The 18,443-nt window shown below is 49.5% G+C and overlaps 6 protein-coding genes across 6 annotated transcripts; 2 read left to right on the plus strand and 4 right to left on the minus strand.

The window, feature by feature from the left end:
- Positions 1–517: 517 nt before the first annotated feature.
- Positions 518–1,498, minus strand: LTR84_012067 (uncharacterized protein; the record flags this gene model as incomplete). The annotated part of the gene is made up of 1 exon (XM_064855592.1): positions 518–1,498. One exon carries the CDS (start codon positions 1,496–1,498, stop codon positions 518–520), a length of 981 nt encoding a protein of 326 aa, XP_064708252.1.
- Positions 1,499–2,216: 718 nt separating this feature from the next.
- On the plus strand, positions 2,217–3,980 carry LTR84_012068 (uncharacterized protein; the record flags this gene model as incomplete). The annotated part of the gene is made up of 1 exon (XM_064855593.1): positions 2,217–3,980. One exon carries the CDS (start codon positions 2,217–2,219, stop codon positions 3,978–3,980), a length of 1,764 nt encoding a protein of 587 aa, XP_064708253.1.
- Positions 3,981–5,362: 1,382 nt separating this feature from the next.
- Positions 5,363–13,015, minus strand: LTR84_012069 (uncharacterized protein; the record flags this gene model as incomplete). Its single annotated transcript, XM_064855594.1, has 1 exon — positions 5,363–13,015. The coding sequence occupies one exon, from the start codon at positions 13,013–13,015 to the stop codon at positions 5,363–5,365; it is 7,653 nt and encodes a 2,550-aa protein (XP_064708254.1).
- A 1,114-nt stretch (positions 13,016–14,129) lies between these two features.
- On the plus strand, positions 14,130–14,663 carry LTR84_012070 (uncharacterized protein; the record flags this gene model as incomplete). The annotated part of the gene is made up of 1 exon (XM_064855595.1): positions 14,130–14,663. The coding sequence occupies one exon, from the start codon at positions 14,130–14,132 to the stop codon at positions 14,661–14,663; it is 534 nt and encodes a 177-aa protein (XP_064708255.1).
- Positions 14,664–14,686: 23 nt separating this feature from the next.
- On the minus strand, positions 14,687–15,692 carry LTR84_012071 (uncharacterized protein; the record flags this gene model as incomplete). The annotated part of the gene is made up of 2 exons (XM_064855596.1): positions 14,687–14,775; positions 14,825–15,692. 2 exons carry the CDS (start codon positions 15,690–15,692, stop codon positions 14,687–14,689), a joined length of 957 nt encoding a protein of 318 aa, XP_064708256.1.
- Positions 15,693–16,450: 758 nt separating this feature from the next.
- LTR84_012072 (uncharacterized protein) lies at positions 16,451–17,566 on the minus strand (the record flags this gene model as incomplete). The annotated part of the gene is made up of 1 exon (XM_064855597.1): positions 16,451–17,566. The coding sequence occupies one exon, from the start codon at positions 17,564–17,566 to the stop codon at positions 16,451–16,453; it is 1,116 nt and encodes a 371-aa protein (XP_064708257.1).
- Between the last annotated feature and the right edge of the window lie 877 nt (positions 17,567–18,443).

An 18,443-nucleotide genomic window follows, 5' to 3' on the forward strand; every position in this document is an offset into this window, starting at 1 on the left:
TGTTGGAAGTGTCCGTCAAAGGATGGTGTATTGTCTGAAGGGGGAGGCTGATGGAACTCCCAAGGGGACGGATTGGCCGAAGCGGAAAGTCAAATGTACAAGACGACATCTCAAGAGCCAATTGGAAAATCAAGTGCCATCATTTGGACGAACTTCAGTAGGTGTGCTTTGTGGTCGGGGACTTTTGTAATTGGGTGGGAGGGGTGAGGAATACGAGGTATTCGAGACCAAGGCTGCCTATTCTGCCTCAGCCCCCACGGTTGAGAAGCCACAAACCCTTGATCGGACGACTCAGGCTCGAGATGCCCGCCAAGGGAGCAACACACGATGAGTCGGTTGATGCAGCAAGTCATAACTTTTTTCTTTTCCGATTTAAAAGTCGTGCCTGTTGACATTTCATGGTTTCGAGGACAGGTTTGATGTCTCTTGGCCATTGCATGTGGCAGCCTAACTCAAGTTCGGCAATTTGTACTCAGACTCTGACTTCCTCGAAATACCACAATACAGGCCAAATTCATCATGGTCTTTCATGTGTTGCAGCCTGTATTCCGTCAAATGTACCAATTTCGCCAATGTCACTCTTCAGGATCTCTGGAATGATAACCGCAGCATCCCCTTCGAAGAACCAGTCTCTACTGGTGAGAGATGTTGCATCTGCTCTGTCCATGTTAATGACGGCCACTCTTGCCCCTTTGTTCCTGGCTATACTGGTGTATCCTGCAGCGGGATATACCTTGGAGCTGGTACCAATGACCAGCATGAGATCGATTTTCTCGGGTTTGCTGAAAAAGACATCCACGCCACGTAAGACATCTTCTGGAAGACCTTCCCCGAACCAAACCACACCTGGGCGTAATAGATTTCTTTTGCACGAGGGACATTGCGGAAGGTCTTCTGGCTTGATGCAAGCTGGAAGAGGCACATTGATATCAGCTATGTCAGCACCCTTGAGTAAAGCACTTTTCGCTTTTGTAGCAGCCTTGAGTTGAGCATCTGGAGCCAGATTTGGTTCATCAACAGGCAAAGCCAAAGCAGGTACAATGGGATCTGTAAAATCATTCTCCCGCTTGTAACCACAACCGTGCTCATCCCAACACTTGACGTCGAACAGATTACCATGAAGGAGTTTTAGCTGGTCTGGAGGATGACCAGCACGAGGACTCAGGCCGTCAACATTTTGGCTCAAGGTGATGAAATCAGGGTTTCGGCGAGCCAATTCAGCCAGAGCGAGATGAGCACGGTTGGGCTTTGCATTCAAGGCCATATGGCGCCTGTATGAGTAGAACTGCCATGTGAGAACGGGATCGGCTTCAAAGGCCTCGGGAGTTGCTATGGCAGTGGCATCATAGGTACGCCAGAGGCCACCAGCACCACGAAAGGTGGGAAGACCACTTGAAGCCGAAAGCCCTGCACCTAGAAGAGCACATATTCGCCGAGATGATTGGAAGTGTTGAACAAACGAAGCAATGTCAGTAGCGGGCATGTTATGCTGTGACATCGTTGAACGTTGATGATTCAATATTCGTTTTGGGATGTTAGGATATCAAACGGAGACGGGACCTGTAACTCCTCGCTGATTAATACCCCGGGTATGTTAGGTGGGCTGAGGACCCCTGAAGGGTTTCAGAAGCCCCCAAGCACTGCAGCCTGCAGCAATGGAAATGTGAGGGGTAGTTGGGCATATTAATTCCCTGTTCAGGTACGCCCAGCAGAACATCTTAGGTGTGGTGTGATCAGGGTCTGAGGGGTCTGAGGGGTCTCTCCGCCCAGGCAAGAGTCGTAGCGGTTACCTAACAAGAGCAATACGGGTAAAAAGATCCTGCAAATGGGATGACAAGCCGGCCAAATGTGACTTGGGATGATCAAGTCAGTGGCTGCCACATGGAGACTCTCAAAACGTCTTCAGCTTGCGATTTCATCACTTCAATTCTGTCTTTAACCCATATGTAATGATCATAGAGGAACTTCGTCCTAGACCTTCTCATTCTCGCACCTCAAGCATCTTTTTCCTATCATCATCCCTGTTACTAACCGAGTTGTCACTCCACCACCTCATCCCCCGCACACCGACTCTGGCCTGCGATAACGATAACACTTTTTCGCCACAACCATTCTCGTTACCACTCTGATTACCGCCACTACCATCAATAATGCCCGACCCGTACCCTTCGACTCGAGTTCTCTAGCACATTCAACAACAGATAACAACACCCAGTATGGCCACTCAGGCTGTGTCGAGACACCATGGCAATCGACGCCGTGTCAACGTCCTCCTGTACATCACCGAAAAGATTGGCCCCGAAATCCTTCCCTTCCTGCTTCAAAATCCCGACCTGAATCTTCGAGTTATTTCTGAATACTCCAAAGAGGAATACTATCAACAGATGGATCCTGCTATAAGTCTTGACAATGTTCAATGGTACCAAAATTCTCCCCAGGATCCGTACAGGAATCAATACAAAATGCTGGGCCACCGACTCGCGAGGTGGGCTGACCTCTTGTGTATCGTTATGGACGTTGGCATGGTCCCCCTGATGTTAAGCGGCTTCACAACCGATGTCATTCTTCACGTTCTGAGGTGTTGGGATGTGTCTAAGCGCATCACTATGTTACCCGAGATGAGTGTTGATGAATGGAATCATCCTACTTGGAAGAGACAATTGTCCAAAATTCATCGCAAATGGGACTGGGTCCATGTTCTCACTCCCGCTATATGGGACTTGGCTGAAGAGCCGACCAATCTCACACAACCTGGCCCAAATCCCCAAGGAACAAACGTATTGCCCGAAATCGATTGGCGGTGGGAAGGCCCCGAAGAAATACTCGAAGCGATCCATAGCGAGGCACAAACCATCCTTCGTTCAAATCGACTCAAGACATCCCACAGTCTAATACCACATCTGTCCACCTCTAATACCGATGAAGAAGCGGATAAACCCAGCCTCCCCGTCGAAGTTTGGACCATCATTCTTGATCATCTGGGCGATTGGGAATTGGCAACAGCTCTGGGCATTTATACCCACCTACCTACACCACATGAATGGGCCTCCCTTGTCCCAAAATCGGGTTCATCACGCCGCACACTCGAGTACACCATTTTGACTCAATCCATCTCTCAGGTCAAAGCGTACTTCCAAAACAATACAAACTCACAGCCACCCACCACTTTATCTCAGACCGCTACAAAATTGATATTTCGGTTCAGTCTCACAGACCTACTGACATATCTTGCCTTACACCAGAAAGATATATTCTGGACGAGCTTCGGCCTCGCCCTCCTTCCTCATAAAGCCTCATTAATCTACAATTCACCTACCATCCTCCAATGGTGGCGTGATTGCCCCGCAGTGATTAAGAAGGAATACGGCCCAGAAGCTATGGATGGTGCATCCCGTGCCGGATTCGTCGAGGTTTTGGATTGGTGGTTAAATTCTGGCCTGAAACTCACCTATACAGAGAAAGCTCTCGAGTCCGCCAGCGCCAAAGGCCACGTCGAAGTCCTCGAATGGTGGCGAGTGAACTCCTTGAAATTCGCTGGTGCAATTGGTCGCGAACTCCCCCTGAAAGTCGGCAAATCCATTCTCCTGGCAGCCCAATCCGGCCGTACCAACAGCATTGAATGGTGGGAAAACTCAGGCATTCCATATGCACACGAAGATGGCGTTTCCAGACTCGCGTCACAACACGGCCATGTCCCCGTACTGGAACTATGGCATAGCTTCAAGGGAAGTAAGATGATATTCGACAACCAAGTCCTCGTTGGCGCGACAAAGAACGGCCATGCCGGCGTCCTGCAGTGGTGGAAGGACATTAGCCGCAAAAGCGGCTTGCGGGTCGAATACAAAACGTGCGATATCGAGGAGGCAATGGAGGATGCGGTTGGAGGCGGTGGTGAAGGTGAGGTTAGAGAGTGGTGGGGACGCAATGGCTTGAATCTCGGCGTCGGCACGGGAGAGTGGATGCGGGTCAAGACTTTGTGATGCTGGTGACAGGTGTGCTCGTCTGCGGGAATGATACATTGAAAGAGGCCTCTTGACCTCAACGAAAGCGAAAGAGAAATGTCTTGTTATAACACGAAAGATTGGTTTAGGGTCGAAATAAGGATTACATATCTTCTGTGCTTTGATTGAAAACAGTTGACGGATTGATGGATGAATGGATGAATGGCTAATTGGAAGCATGCAAGGTGTTGGCGGCGCAAACAAAAATAGTGAATCACTTATTATCTCGCTTTGAGTCTACCCTCGTGGTGCGAAGTATTGTTAGGCAGATAGGAGTTCCATAGGATGGACGCGGAGACGAGACGAGCAACTCTCTTGTTTCTTAACTTGGGCTATCTAGTTCATGTGCTGGATGTCTGAATGTATATTCGAAGCGCGAGAAGTCTCACAGGGTGTATATCATATCTTCATTTAGTGAAAAAGATATCTTCTATTCAATCTCGTCTCGAGCCGCAACTTTAATAGGTATGTTGTATCTGCAACCTACATCATTGGCTTTTCAGATCTCCGAATTGAAATATATCCATTCCTGCCCACTCTCATCGGCCTGACGCTGCGCTGCGCTGCATCTCAAATTAATCACACTCGTCGTTTACGCATCTACTGAGTATCTAATAGGTACAAAAGGTGGAACAAGCACATACGGACAAACTGGATTGAAAAGAACTCATTCTCATAGCCACGGCGACGGCTGTCTGCCTATCTGTCTCTCTAAGCCCATCAACCCCATCCTACGACGAGTCAAGTCAAGTCAGTCACAATCGCTATTTCGTCCTCATCGCAAAAAAAGGCATAGGGCAAGCTAGCCATAAGAAGAAAAAAAGGCATTCAAGACCGTGAGTGTAGTCTCGATCCGTGGTTCATCTCGTTCTCTGTCTGCATTCTCGCTGTCTCGCTATCTCGCGCGTTTTATTTCATTACAATTCATTTGTGGTTTCTCATGGTTCATTCTGAGCATTAGAAAGGTCTGCCCGGATCCAATCGTCACCCCGTAAGTCAACTCCGAACCTTTCCCAAGTGAATATTTCACGTAAAAACGCCTTCCATAAAATGCAGCCGTGGAGGAAAAAGAACCCTGCGAAGGATAGTGCGCTTCGAAATGGTTTCCCATGGCTCGAGACAATCTGGTCTGGAGCTTCATCGTTCCTTCCGCCGTCATATCTGTGTTGGTTCTATGATCCGCCAAAAATAACAATCTGTTCTCCAGGACGCCATGCTTCATATCTTATTTGATTAACCGCCTGCCTCTTAGCACGCCCGTCCAACGCCGCGCCTGTTACAAAACATTGGGGTCAACCACTCAAACGTCGTTGTTCAAGTACCCATCGGCGTGTCTCCTCGTCGCAGACGTCAGACCCACGCTATGGGCTATTGATCTCCTCGTATTCCTCATTACTGAGTTCCGCCAATTCACTGCTATTCTCTTGCCACTCCGCAGGACTCATTGTTTCAATTGTAGACTCGGCCTTGAATCTCAATTGAGTCATCGTGTTGTTAATCTCCGCCAATTTGGCCTCTTCCATCGGACTGTCGATGCTGAAATACTGCGTACAGTGTTCCACCACTTCGAGAACCTGATTGGCTTGTCCAGGGTGTAATGTTGCACCGTCCCGACCGCGAGGAGACAGAAAGGTCCGATGAACGAAATTCTGACAGCTGGATGCAAGATCTTGACAGACCATCCGGAGAACAGCATAGAGTCGAGGATCATCGGTTTCGGCTGCTGAAAGGGGAATGAACAGGATTCTCTGCAGTAAGTTCACTGTAGCATCCCGGATGTTGATCTGGCTGTCGTTTGTGGACAGAAGAAACGTTGGAGCCCAGTGACCGATGGCTTGCAGTATGGACTCCTCAAGAAAGCCAGGATCGGCCCTTAAGGATGCATTTTCCGCCTTCAGTAATGACTCGATGAACTCCAGATAGTCTTTGCTGTAATCAATCCCAACTGTAGCAATACTTTCCAAGGCTGGTGGGATGAGGTCGGTTATATGTGGCTCGAATGGACAGTTCTCGCAAAAGACAACAGTGGGTCGGAGAAAATTGACCGCGGTGTTAACAATACGATCGTTTAGCCCCTTGATAATAGTGTCAGCCACAGAACCTGCTAGACGACGGTCACCAGCCAGATACTCGATGAGAGAATCGACCGCATGAGGATTAAAGCCACCAGCAATAAGGCGTCTCAGCCACTCCAGGACCAGCGGTAGTTTTCCAAGTCCGAGAATTTCATGCTCAACATATGTCAGACCTAGCTTCTTAGCTCCGGCACGATAGTCATCAGGTGGAAGGTTGAGATCCACCCTCGTCAGCATGTTCACCAGGAGCCGGACAAGCACATTATGATTGTACGGCCGATTGCGATCTCGCGCTGCCAGGTAGATACTGTATCGAGTCTTCAATCTCTTGTTGATCGGAAAATCGGCTGGATTGTTGAGATGCACCGTGATGAGTTCGATGCATTTCTCGATGAATTCTTCGTCCAGAACGATAGCGAGCTCCGATTCCCCTAGTCTGATGATACTGATGAGAATGCCGAAGTACTCAGACCAACATCGACTGGTTTTGATGACGGTCTCCCATAACTTTGACATCTGTATGATGCCCGCTTCGAGCCACTGAGTGTAATCCCTATCGAGATTTCTGTATTCGTCTCCATCAGGGGACATCCTAGATTTCAGTGTATGTAATCGTTCAAAGGTGTCTATGAAGAGAGCACTGAAGCCTTTCCTCACGGCTGGATAAGGACTCCGCACGATGACATCTTCAACGATTCTGCTTCCCGTGAACCAATGAGCAACTGTCCGAGCGCAAGAGGGACATTGTCCAACATAAGTTTGGAAACACTTCAGTGTCTCTTCGAGATAAGGCAAGTCTTTCCATCTTGACGAGATCTGACGAACATACTCAATTGCCATCTCAATGGTGTTCGACTCAATTGTGTGGTCCTGACTACACTCCCCGCCATTGCCAATCTTCATGCGCTCGAGCAGAAGGAGAACAAACTTGGCATGAGAGCTATCTTGGGCACAGTAGGATCTGAGATAAAGTTCATTGTGCTGAGCCAGATGATGTTCCATATAATAAGGGAGTGGCAAACGCACAGGATTGATAGTGCCTGGGTTGTGGAATTGCCGCTCAACTTTCTGGATACTGGATGTGCGTTGGTAGAAAAGCATATAAGCGCTGTAAAACTTCGGCAGGTTGTAAAATGTGTCGGAATTTCCACCAAAACACTGCTCGCGCATCTGTGAAAGCTCAAACACTGTCACGTCCTGATCATTGAATTGCACCCAAGAGTCTTGAACATCTTTGACAGAGGGCCGCTGGCGAATGTATGAATAATAGTGCCCCGAATCTGCGGTACCAGAATGAACGATCACACCAGTGAGCTGGAAAACATCAGGTTCTCCATCCTCCCTATCGTCACTGAGGCGAGCAAGTGTGTATGGCGCAATATCGAGAGTGTCCGGAAATTGGAACTCATCGTTGACTTTGGCTCGCATACCCGTCATGATGTCATAGTCGAAGCGCTTGAGATTGAATATCAAGTTATCAGGGACATCTTTGAGACAGGCGCGTTTGACCGCATCCACATGGCGCCCACATGAGGTGCAGGAGTATTTGTTCTCACCCTGCAAAACTTCACCCTCGACATAAGCACGAAGACTGTCTTCCAGTCTGGCTTTGCCCTTGATCTCGACTTGAACCGCAGAGAAAGGTTCGAGTCTTTCGGAAATATGCTCGCATTCTTTGGACTTGACTTGTTGGACGAGTTGACCACCATAGATCGACTTGAATATTTCCCTCGCAGGACCATCAATCTGGCCCTCAAGCCGGTCGAACAACAGGTTGAAAAATTCGTCCACATCCATCTGCACAGATACATCAATCTGTTCCCCCTCATAAGTGGTTATCGCTTCGACTGCACCAGACGGGTCGACAGACTTCTCATACGAATTTTGCATGAAGGCAAAAACCTTCGCTAATTCGGTGACAAGATTCTGCTTGGAAGGGTCCAACGACGGAGAGTTGAGGAAGATACCACGAAATTGGACATTCATGAATAGTTGTGCGAAAAGAGAGTTCAGATAGCAGGTGTTGGAAAGATTTCGAAGTCCAGCATAGCCAACTTCTGTACGTAGAGCTTGGCGATCATGGCTGAACATGGGTTCGAAGAAATCTTGGGGAAGTAGGTCATCGTTCAATTTCGAAATGATGGCAGACATATCTTCTGGTTCTTGGCAAAGTACCAATACGAGGTTGTAGAGGCTTTCACGTGAATTTGCTTCCAGTATTGGCAATGTCGTAGTCTCTTCAACCACGAGACCACTGTCTGATAGGGGAGGAAAAAGAAATAGTGTAATGAGATCTTCGATGAGCTGGGTGCTCGGAGGAAGAGCTTTTGCATTCTTCAACAACTTCGCACACTCAAGTATGAGTTTGGTCAAACATGCCACGACGTGGTCGTCAAGAGGTTGGCCAACCACTTCGACATGCTCATGCTTCAAAAGGATTGCACTCCAATTATGGAAGTAGTGTCGCAGCATGTCAGTATCGAATGCCTTCCCGGTTCTCTTCATGATGGAGAGCATGGTCTCACATATTTCTGCACAACGCTGTGGTTGGAGGCATGCACGAGGAAGAACATTGACCAGGGCAGTCCAGAGATGCATCAAGCAACCTTCGATCACCGATGCAGGGAATCTAGAGCGTGGTGCTCGAGGATTGTTCATCTTCAGATGTAATTTGTTGCCCGTCGCACCAGTCAAACCAACAACAACCTCCAGGAGAGAGTGGCGTACTTCGACACGAGGGTCTTGCACAAACGCCGTGAACATCAGTTGTTGAAGATTTCCGTCAGCATTAACACTGTTCCAAACTCTGTCATCATGAAGACAGGCTTCAATGAAACTTTCAAGAATGAGTTTAACCATGAGGCTTGTTGACAGTCCCTCAACAGGTGTGCTTTCACAATCAAGGCTAAAGCGCAATAGCCTTGATATTTGAGTGACAAACTCTTTCTGGTCCTCAAAATATTCCAGTGAGGCTTCGGCGGGTACCTTGGCACGGAAAGCCAATAGCAAAGCCTCCATCAACCCATGCACAATCGAGATCTGTAGGGGGTGGTCCGGATTACTTAATTCAAGCTCTGGCAATGTTTTGATAATAGCGCGAACACTGTAGGAAAGGAATGTTGTATCCGGATTTGAACTGAATGAATCGACCTCGATGCACGATCGCAGGGCTCTTGCACAATACAACAGTTTGAACGGCCTCCCCGGGGGAAGAAGTTCCGCAGGCGCTTTCTCCATAGATCTTATTAAGCGCACCACTTCCGTCTGAGCAGAGAATAGGATGAGAAAGCCATAAACTTCCCTCGACAGGCGCTCATCCGCGTCGAGGAGGTCGTACAGCTCATCAAAATGATGCATGATTTTGCTATCAACTGGTGAGCTTGCGCGTGCTGAACGAGTCGGGACATTCTCTGGAGTATTATTTGTCTTCATGATCAACACAAGACCTTGATTCAACTTGGTGTCCAACAGAATTGTCTTCGAATTTTCGATAGTAGCCTTCTGACCACGATGGAATACGCTGGGTTGAGTAAAGCCGCTTGTATCCGTGAGATATTTGAAGAGCTCGTCGCCAGTGTTCTCACCGCCCACATGCAACTTCTGAATCTCATCTGTGACGTACTTGCTACCGTGGATCTGTATGCTCAATTCTATGAGAGCACCTTTCACACCTGGAAAATCCGGCAGACCGGAAGATCTGGTCGGTAAAGGGCTGTACCTAGGTCGTGATTTCATGCCTTCGAGGAATTTCCGGAGAAAGAGTAATGATCTCTCGAAGCGAAGTTCTTCAGCACGGACTTCATCTTCGGTAGCCACAACGACCATTGGTTCATCTTCACCACTCAAGGTACCATCCGTGTAGGTCTTCAATCTCGATGCCGAAGACATCACCTGGCGTACACATCGATCTACGAGTGAAGAATGTGTGAGATCGATTGTTGCCTTGTCTCGTTTTGTGATCAGGCTGTGATCCAGATACGAATGGATGATGAAGTCTGTGGCTTCATTCTCGACAGTATTCGGTGGTGCCTCGAGCACTACTTTCCAGAGTCGTTCAATGCCTGGGATAATGACGACCTCTTCTGAATCCAGGAGAGTATGTGGAGACTGCCGAATGGTGTATTGAACAGACACTTTAATGAATTCTAGCAATCGCTCGCAATGGTCTGCCGGTCCGAGACTTTGGAGATGTTCGTCAATAATTAGATCCAGGATCGAATTTTCATTCCTTGACAGCTTGAGCCTTAGCGCGTGAGTCAAGGTTTCCCAGGATCTTGCACGAATAGTCGGAGGAAGGTCCGGTGAAGTGAAATATGATTTCCACAGCACGTCCACAAGTTCAGGAGTAAAGGTCTGAGGGAGCCACCGAATGAAATGGTAGAGTGTGGTGGCATATATGTCGTAGATCGTGTCAAAAGAGGACATACAATCTCCTTGTTCAGAAGCCTGTCGGTATCGGTCACGTAGGTGAACGAACTCTGCAACCAGTAAAGCCGTTAGATTGAGTGTCTCCACGAAAACCGGAAAGGTATCCCAACTCATAAGAGGGATCATCGCTTGCAGCGTCAGGAGGTCTCCCCCAGCGGCGTCATGGTGGCTCTCGATTCTTGCAGTGGCCTCACTTATGATAAGACGCTGTTCTTCTGCGTCAATAGTCATGAGCGCAGGTTCATGGTGACCGAGTGTCAGTAACATTGTTAATTGCTGGGTGAATTCTCTGCGAATCGTGATGGCTTGTTCTAGGTCAAGATTCTCTTGGACTGTCGCTTCTCGCAGAAGTCGAATACAAAGCTGTCTCGTGACAGGGTCTGTAGCGAAATCTGAGGACGGGTGGACATTACCCACACGTGCACGCACTACACTGAACAGAGCCTGTGTGAAACTAACCACGTGTGGGTCGTATTGGCGAAATGGCAAGTCAAATAGTTTTTGGCAGATGTAGTACAACTCTGGCAAATTGTAAACATTAAAACACATAGCCAGGAGATTGAATACTTCATGAACCGTCCTCGAATCTTGGCTTCCGATGATTGTTTCCCAAATTTGATCTGTGTTGGCATCTGTGTACGTTCCAGAAACACACAGAAAGCCAACCACGTTATGACTGCGACGAATAACTTGAGGATGGGAATCCACTCCGACAATGTAATCAACGAATTGATTTTCCACAATGAACTTGATCAAGAATTGGACTAGAGGATTTGCTCTTGCATGCGCCAGAGGTCTGCCGTCGATGTTGTCCTTGTAGACCTGTATGAGGTCGGTCGACATAGTTTCAATGCCCCAAACCCGTAGCTCCATTCGTCCATGAGTCACAAATTTCCGGAGAGTCTTGAACTTCCAGGCCCAGGGCATCGTCCTCGGTAGGTCAGTCAGATCGGAGTCTGCAAAGCCAACGCCTGCAGTGGAGATGATGTCGCGTCCAATTTGAGGCACCTCGATTGCAATACTAGCCATCAGAGGATTAAGCTGCTCGATGAGCTTGGGAGCGGTATCTAAGTTCAACCACGGCTGCTGCTTGACGATCGCTTGTTGAAGAATATTGTCTGCCGCCAAGATGATTTCCGCGGATAAGTCACGGAGCTGATCGAGCTGTGCGAGAGGCGGCCACTGCACATCGAGTAATTGTGAATTGATGGTATTGATTCGTCCCATCATATATTGGACAACGATCAAGAGGTTGATGAAAGATCTGAGGAAGTCCTGTCTCTTGGCCAGAAACGGGCTGAGTTCCGAAAGCAGCTTTGAAACCAAGGAGAGAAGTCCTGGTTTTGGAGCATCCAGAATTCTCCCAATGAGGTGGGCATGAAACTGTGCGATGTCAAATTGGTGCGAGTTTTGCAAAGCCTCGTAGAAAGGAACTCGAAATTGGAAGACCCAGGAAAGGGGTAGTAGATATGGTGCGGATATGAGTGTAAGGTTGCGTAGACGAGACGGATCCATATTCTGTGATAGCATTTGTAGATTCCGAATATCATATTCAATGAGAAGTGTGGTGATTTGAGCGTATGCGTTGAAAAAATTGGCGAGGTCTTCTGTGCGAGCTTGCGCAGGTGGCGCTGACTCTCTCCTCAGGAGTCCCCCTACCAAGTCCGGTAGACACGCCCAGAATTCCCGGTCATCTTCAATGAGTCTTGCGGAGAATCCGGGGCAGCGGTCAACGAAATCAATCATCCAAGCATTGACCCGACTGAAAAGCTCTCCATCCTGAGTAGTACCATGTTGAAATCGCTCGGCTATCCGCTGAACGACTCGACTGACATTACCAGGGGTGGTTTCCTGCGCAAAGGGAAAGGTACGATAAACATGACCAATTTGAATCGACTTTGTCGTTGGGGCAGGGGATGCATCGCCTAGTCGACCGGTCCATTTCGTCTGTGCAGGATCTTGGTCGAAATCCTCAACCTCAGCAACCTCGATTTCGGGACTCTTACTTGGAGAAGACGAGATCGTTATGGTTTCGGGAATATCTGGGGCAATTTCAGGAGCAACAGTCGGGGAATGGGGGTCTTGTGTGGTCTCTCCACAGACCGTCGGGCCTTCTGAAGGGGGGGAGAGTTGACTGGTTGGCATACCGGAGTAGTCGATGGCTGCAGGGGTGGGCTGTGTAACCGATTGAGACGACAATGGGCGGGTGTTGATGGTGACCTTACTGGTGGGAGAGACGACAGCAGTGGTGGGTATGGAGGAACAAGAAGGTAAAGGTGGTGTGAGATGATGACGTTGATCCTGGGTACCAGTATCGTGCGAATCAGAACTGGAAATGGCAGGTGCAGTGGTGGAAGACAACTGTTCCTGCTGCAGGTCCGACATGATGTGCGTACCGTCAGGCTTGGTATCGCTCAGCCTCGGGCGTTTGTGCTCATGTTCTGGCAATTCCGAGTCTTCGGTGGAATTACTGCGATTGCGGATGGAAGAATCAGACAAAGAGGACGACATGACTCTTCGGGTGGCATACGCAGGCCGCCACCAAGAAAGATGGGACTCAGGATCGTCTGATGGCCACAATGTGAGAATGACTGAGAAATGATGTGAAGTGCAGTGGTTGAGATCCAGGCAGTCAAAGTTCTTGGCACGGCTGGATTGCCTACTGTCAAGCAAGGCAAACACCGGTGCTTCGAGGCAGCCTGATTCCAGCAAACTGGAGTCCGCAAGCCAGACGGCACACAGGTGATGGACCCAGTCAATTGAGAGCTGCCCCTCAGATTATGAGAGCCTGGGTGGGATACAAGTGACCAAAATGCACCTGGGCCATGTCTCTCTAGCGCCTATGGATGAAGGGGCAAATGTGAAGAAGAGAATGATGGTGGGGTAGTAGGACGACCAGCTGTTTGCTGGAGGGGATGATTGTGAAGGAAAGACGTTTGGAATATTCCGGGTCAAATGGAGAAGACGTATGAATGCTTTTGAGTGACCAAAAATATCGGGCAAAGTGTATGAGGAAAGGATCAAAACGGTTATGAGTCGTTGACCAGGCTGCCGTGGCCTTTGGTGCTCCCAAGATGCTGACTTACAAGGCAAAGCGCGGGTGGAGAGCCAAAGTACCCGTAGTTGGGCGTGCGGCACTCCACTCGGTGAACCTGCCCCTCAGTCGCGTTATTAACCAGACGCGTGTATTTTAGTTAGTACCTCACTAGTAGAATTGAATACGGCGCACCATTCAAACTCCCATGGTAGTATCTTGATATCCTTCTCCCAGTGGCATGTCCAAATATCGTTTGCATTTCCCAAGTCGAGATGCATTTTCTCTCGTCAACGACACAGTAAATGGAGAAATACAAAAAGACGGCGCACGCCCTTGCATTGCCCTACCCTGTCCCTCAGTGGTCCGATTTCACCCCAATACCCATTGCCAACACTCATTGCACGGCTAACATCTCGCAGGCCGTTAGTCTCCCCCGATGATGAAGCCGCAATCCTTGCGCTCCTACTTCCTCTACTCCAACCTATCAGTGACATTCGACATCGGAATGCTGCTCGCTCAAGGGGAAAGGGAAGAGTAGGGACCCCCCCTGGTTCCTCGGGCGAGGAACAAAGTTCACCTCTTGTCACAATGCCAGAAATTACCAGCCATCTCACCATCGGCTTCAATACAACCATTCGAAGACTAGAAGCGTTGTCTCAAGTTCGGAGGCCCTCCAGTTTCTCGAAGCCCCAGAAATCTTCCTCAGGCTCTTCAAAAGCTGAACCTACAAATCTCTTTGCCGTTCTCGTCTGTCGTCGTTCCTTCCCAGAAGTCTTGACCTCCTCCATACCTTCAATGCTCGTTACTGCAGCCACCAAACCCAGCCGCGCGAGATTGATCGACATCAGCCCCCAGAGTGAAGCAAAGATTGCAGAAGCGCTGAAACAGCCTCGTGTCGGAGTCCTGGGTATCGAGTTCGATGCTCCCGGAGTAAATAACCTGAGTCGGTTTGTGCTTGAAAATATCCATGAAGTTGATATCCCTTGGCTTGAGCAACAGTCAGTACCCACATACTTGCCTGTTAACATCGAATCAACAGCAATCACGCCCAAGGCAAAATCTTCGATGGACACTCGCAAGAGAAAGGGAAAGATACATGAGGCTTCGACAAGTGAATCTTAACGTCTTCATCCTCTGGATTGTCTTCATCGAATAAATGGGATTCTAACCGCGACGCGGTTGCGATAGTCAATGTAAGCCTGTCCGAAGAAAGAGACGAGATGGCGCTCTTCATCTGCAAAGTAAGTGTCAGCCAGGCCAATATCTTCCTTCACCATACGTACGGGTAATCCTGTGATGAAAGAACCTCCACAACACCAGGCCATAGATAACAAAACAAATGCGGTTTCCCAGCATGATCTGTGTTCCCAACCCCCACCAGAAGAACCCAAAATACGAGGGGTGTCTGGAGAATGAGTAGACACCGTCGGTCACCAGGACATGATCGGCCTTCTTTGTCCATTGCACAATATGGTTGAAGTTCGTTTTCGCCTGTCTCATCGCCAGACTCCTCATAGTCTGGCCGACCAAGATGAGAGCAAAACCAAGAACGACAGTTCCGCTCGACGGTATCGTCGGGAAGACCTTTGGAATGTAGAACGGCGCAACTAGCCAGCTGGGTCTGTACTCAGAAGACAGCCAATACCGAGCCAACAACTCTAAGAGAGCAGCCGTATGGGCCGACGCATAAGCCATGCCGTTCGAGAGCAACAGAAACGACGAGAGCCGTGCATCAGGCGGGTTATAGCGTGCCGTCGAGTCAAACTCGAGATAGTGAAAGATGGCAAGCGTCGCAATGAAACACGGCGCCCGCCAGAGCCCATAGCCAAAGTAGACCAATTCCACCGTCAGCAGTACACAGAATCCAAACGCAATGCCCAAGCCGAAAGCGCGTATCGAGATGCCCGAGAGCGATCGATTCCCGCCAGGTAGATAGTATGGATGTATGTACATGGGTGCACGGTATGCCGGCCGAGGGATGCCGGTGCCACCATTCTGGTCCGCACGGTAGTCGTGGCCGTGATGCTCAGCCGAAGGATCAAAGCTTCTTGTAGCAGTAGCAGTAGTAGCAGCAGTAGTCGACGCAAGAAACTCCCTTCTAGGGAATTCGTGCACGATCCCTGGCGAACTGGGCGCTGAAGAGTCGGACATGATGGTGACTCTCAGATAACTCCTTTTGCCTGCAAGCCAACTGCGGAATTGTAATTCGTGTTGGTTGATGGGTCAACTCCCAATGGCGCGAACGTCAGGACCGACTGTCACAGTGCAAGTTTCCCAGACACATGACCAAAAAAAGATCTCTTTGCAAATGGAAGGGAAAAAAAACTTGAGGAGGACAAACAGGAGAAGAAGAAGTCAAGGGGGGAGCGACTGACCAGCCACATATCTCAAGAACAATAGTAAGTTTATTTAAGTCCTAGACTCTGCGTTAGTTAGTTAAGACGTTGGCCCGAAGCCGGAAACGCATCCCCGAGCCGTCTGTTCTCTGTGTGTGATTGCTTATCTAATTGGTGTTCCCCCTGTGATCCATCCATACTTGGTATTCAGTAGTCTCTACCCAGAGAGCTGGAAACAAATGGAAAAATATGTTTCCAAGATGTAAAATAGATTGATAGATTGATTCAGGCTTTTCCGAGTCTGGTTTCTGTCAATATCTGAGTTTTCACATTTCCCTGCCTTGAAAATGATATAGATTTTTGTCTAGCCCATGGCATGCGTATCTTGACCCGTGATGCTTCAGCGAAACGCATGAAATCATTGCAACAAAGCAACCCGAACCATGCAGAGAAAAAAAAAGGACGACCGAGCCAAAAGATCGGTCTTTTTTCCAAGTACCACCGTCAACATTGTCCCGTTCAGAATAGTTTCATAGTCATCGTCGCCGCCACCATCATCCATCATCGCATCAATCACTGCGACCCTCTGATGCCCACACGCTGGGTCGTCGTCGTCGGCATCGACCCAATCGTCCTACGGCTCAACAGCCTCTCCACCTCCAGCTCGACATCACTCTCAAAGTCCACCACCTCATACATCAACGTGCCGCGCCAATACAGCATGCGAAACAGCTTCAACCGCTTTGTCTGCGGGAACAATTCCTTCAACAGATCATACACTCCCTCCATCTGCTGCCTCTCGGTGCGGAGGTGTCGCGTCAACATGGCCTGACTGGCCGTCAGGGGCGGGGTTGCGGGCGTCTGACCGACCTCTTCGGCTTGCTGTTGCTGCTGGATCGTCCAGATGATGGGACGGTTGTGGCTGGGTCGGGAGAGGAGGGTGGTGAAGTAGATCTCGAGGTCCTGGAGGCCGGGCAGTTCGTTGATCTGCGCGAGCCGCTGGCGTAGCTGTCTCAGGTGTGCGGGTCGGTCATCCACGCCCGCACCGATCGTCTGCACCATTTCGAGGACCTCTTTGGTCATGGAGCCGTCTAGCTGGAGTCGCACTTTCGTCACCTTTTGCGCGAGCCACGGCTGTGCCAGCAGTGTGCGGAGCTCGTAGTTGCGCCAGCCCGTCATGTATGGCATCACGGCCAATTGGCGGGACGGCATGGGACATAGTGTCAGCGTGATGGATTCGACATGGGGAAAAGCGGCCACAAGCTTGGGGATCAGTTTCTCCGCTGGACGGGCAAGTAGTGTGGTGGCCTTGCGGCGGACTGAGATCCGGCTGTCTTGCTCGAGTAAAGGGATGGCGATATCCAGATATCGCACAAACTTCCGGATAGCCAGACGTTGTAACCGTGGCACAGATTCTGGTTGGAGATACACGACCAGCTTAGCCTTCCGGCAGAGTACTTGTTGGCACTCAGCGTGTAATTGTTGACAGACTGTCAGAATTGATGGTGTTGGGGATGGCTTGCCGCGATAGAGTTCCACCCACGGCAGACGTGAAGCAGAGTGGATGAGCCGATTGTCGATGTTGGAGAGACTATAGATGAGAATCTTCTGGCGGATTTCCACGGGTAGTGTAAGCAGGGAGGTCTCCTCCCTGTGATAGGAAGGACTCCCTGGACTTTTGATTTTCATGGCAACAAAAAAGGCAGAAGAGGTCCTCCTCGCCGAATAGAAGAGAATAAGGAACCCTCTCTGGTTTTCTTCCTCTCGCTTTTCTCTCGGAAAGTCGAGATCTCCGTTCTCAACACGCTCACGGCGCGGGGCCGTCCGAGGCCGATCGATGAACGATTGCCGAAGGTAGCTGAAAATCTCAATACAACACGCCGTGAACTCAAGCTTTGGAATCGACTCTCATAACGACAATCTCAACATGACAAGCAAGAGACGGGGCTGCACAAGCCTTCGACAATCGACAACAGATAGGAAACTCACCAACGGGGGGATGAGGTAGCAGGCAGAAGTTGACATTCTCCCTCGATGGTTACATTCGCACTGGCATTGGACGATCCGCCAAGGGCCGCTGAGACCAAAGGGGGTAAAGCTCCGCCATGGAGTTGAGCGAAGGAGTGTTCTGGCCAGTGGCGAGGGAGTTGTTATATAAGCAAGGCTGACCATCTCCTCGTTTGATTCACGGGAATGGTTGGTCGGAAAAGGAAGGAGGTTAATCAGGACCATGTTCTATCGGTGATGATCATGTGACTTTTCTGATTCTTTCGCTTCGGATTTCACTGATGTGATCTCGAAGCCTCAGTGGCGTCTGGGGTGAGGGGGCTCTTGGGATCGAAGCACGAATAACGCCAGATGTGAATGGCGGCCGCCCGAGTTGCTTTTTCTGAGAGACCTGGGCGTAAATCGACAGGAATGACTGCAAGGACAACGCTTATAGGGAGAATCGTCCATTATGGACTGAGATCCTCCCAAGATTTGTGAAGTAACTTGCATATAATTTGTACTGCATATTTCAAGGTGATAATTCCACCAGGGAAGCTCGATTTCTTAATCCACTCTC

This window comes from Exophiala bonariae (assembly GCF_035927105.1).
Source record: "Exophiala bonariae strain CCFEE 5792 chromosome Unknown scaffold_7, whole genome shotgun sequence".
NCBI classification, from domain to species: domain Eukaryota; kingdom Fungi; phylum Ascomycota; class Eurotiomycetes; order Chaetothyriales; family Herpotrichiellaceae; genus Exophiala; species Exophiala bonariae.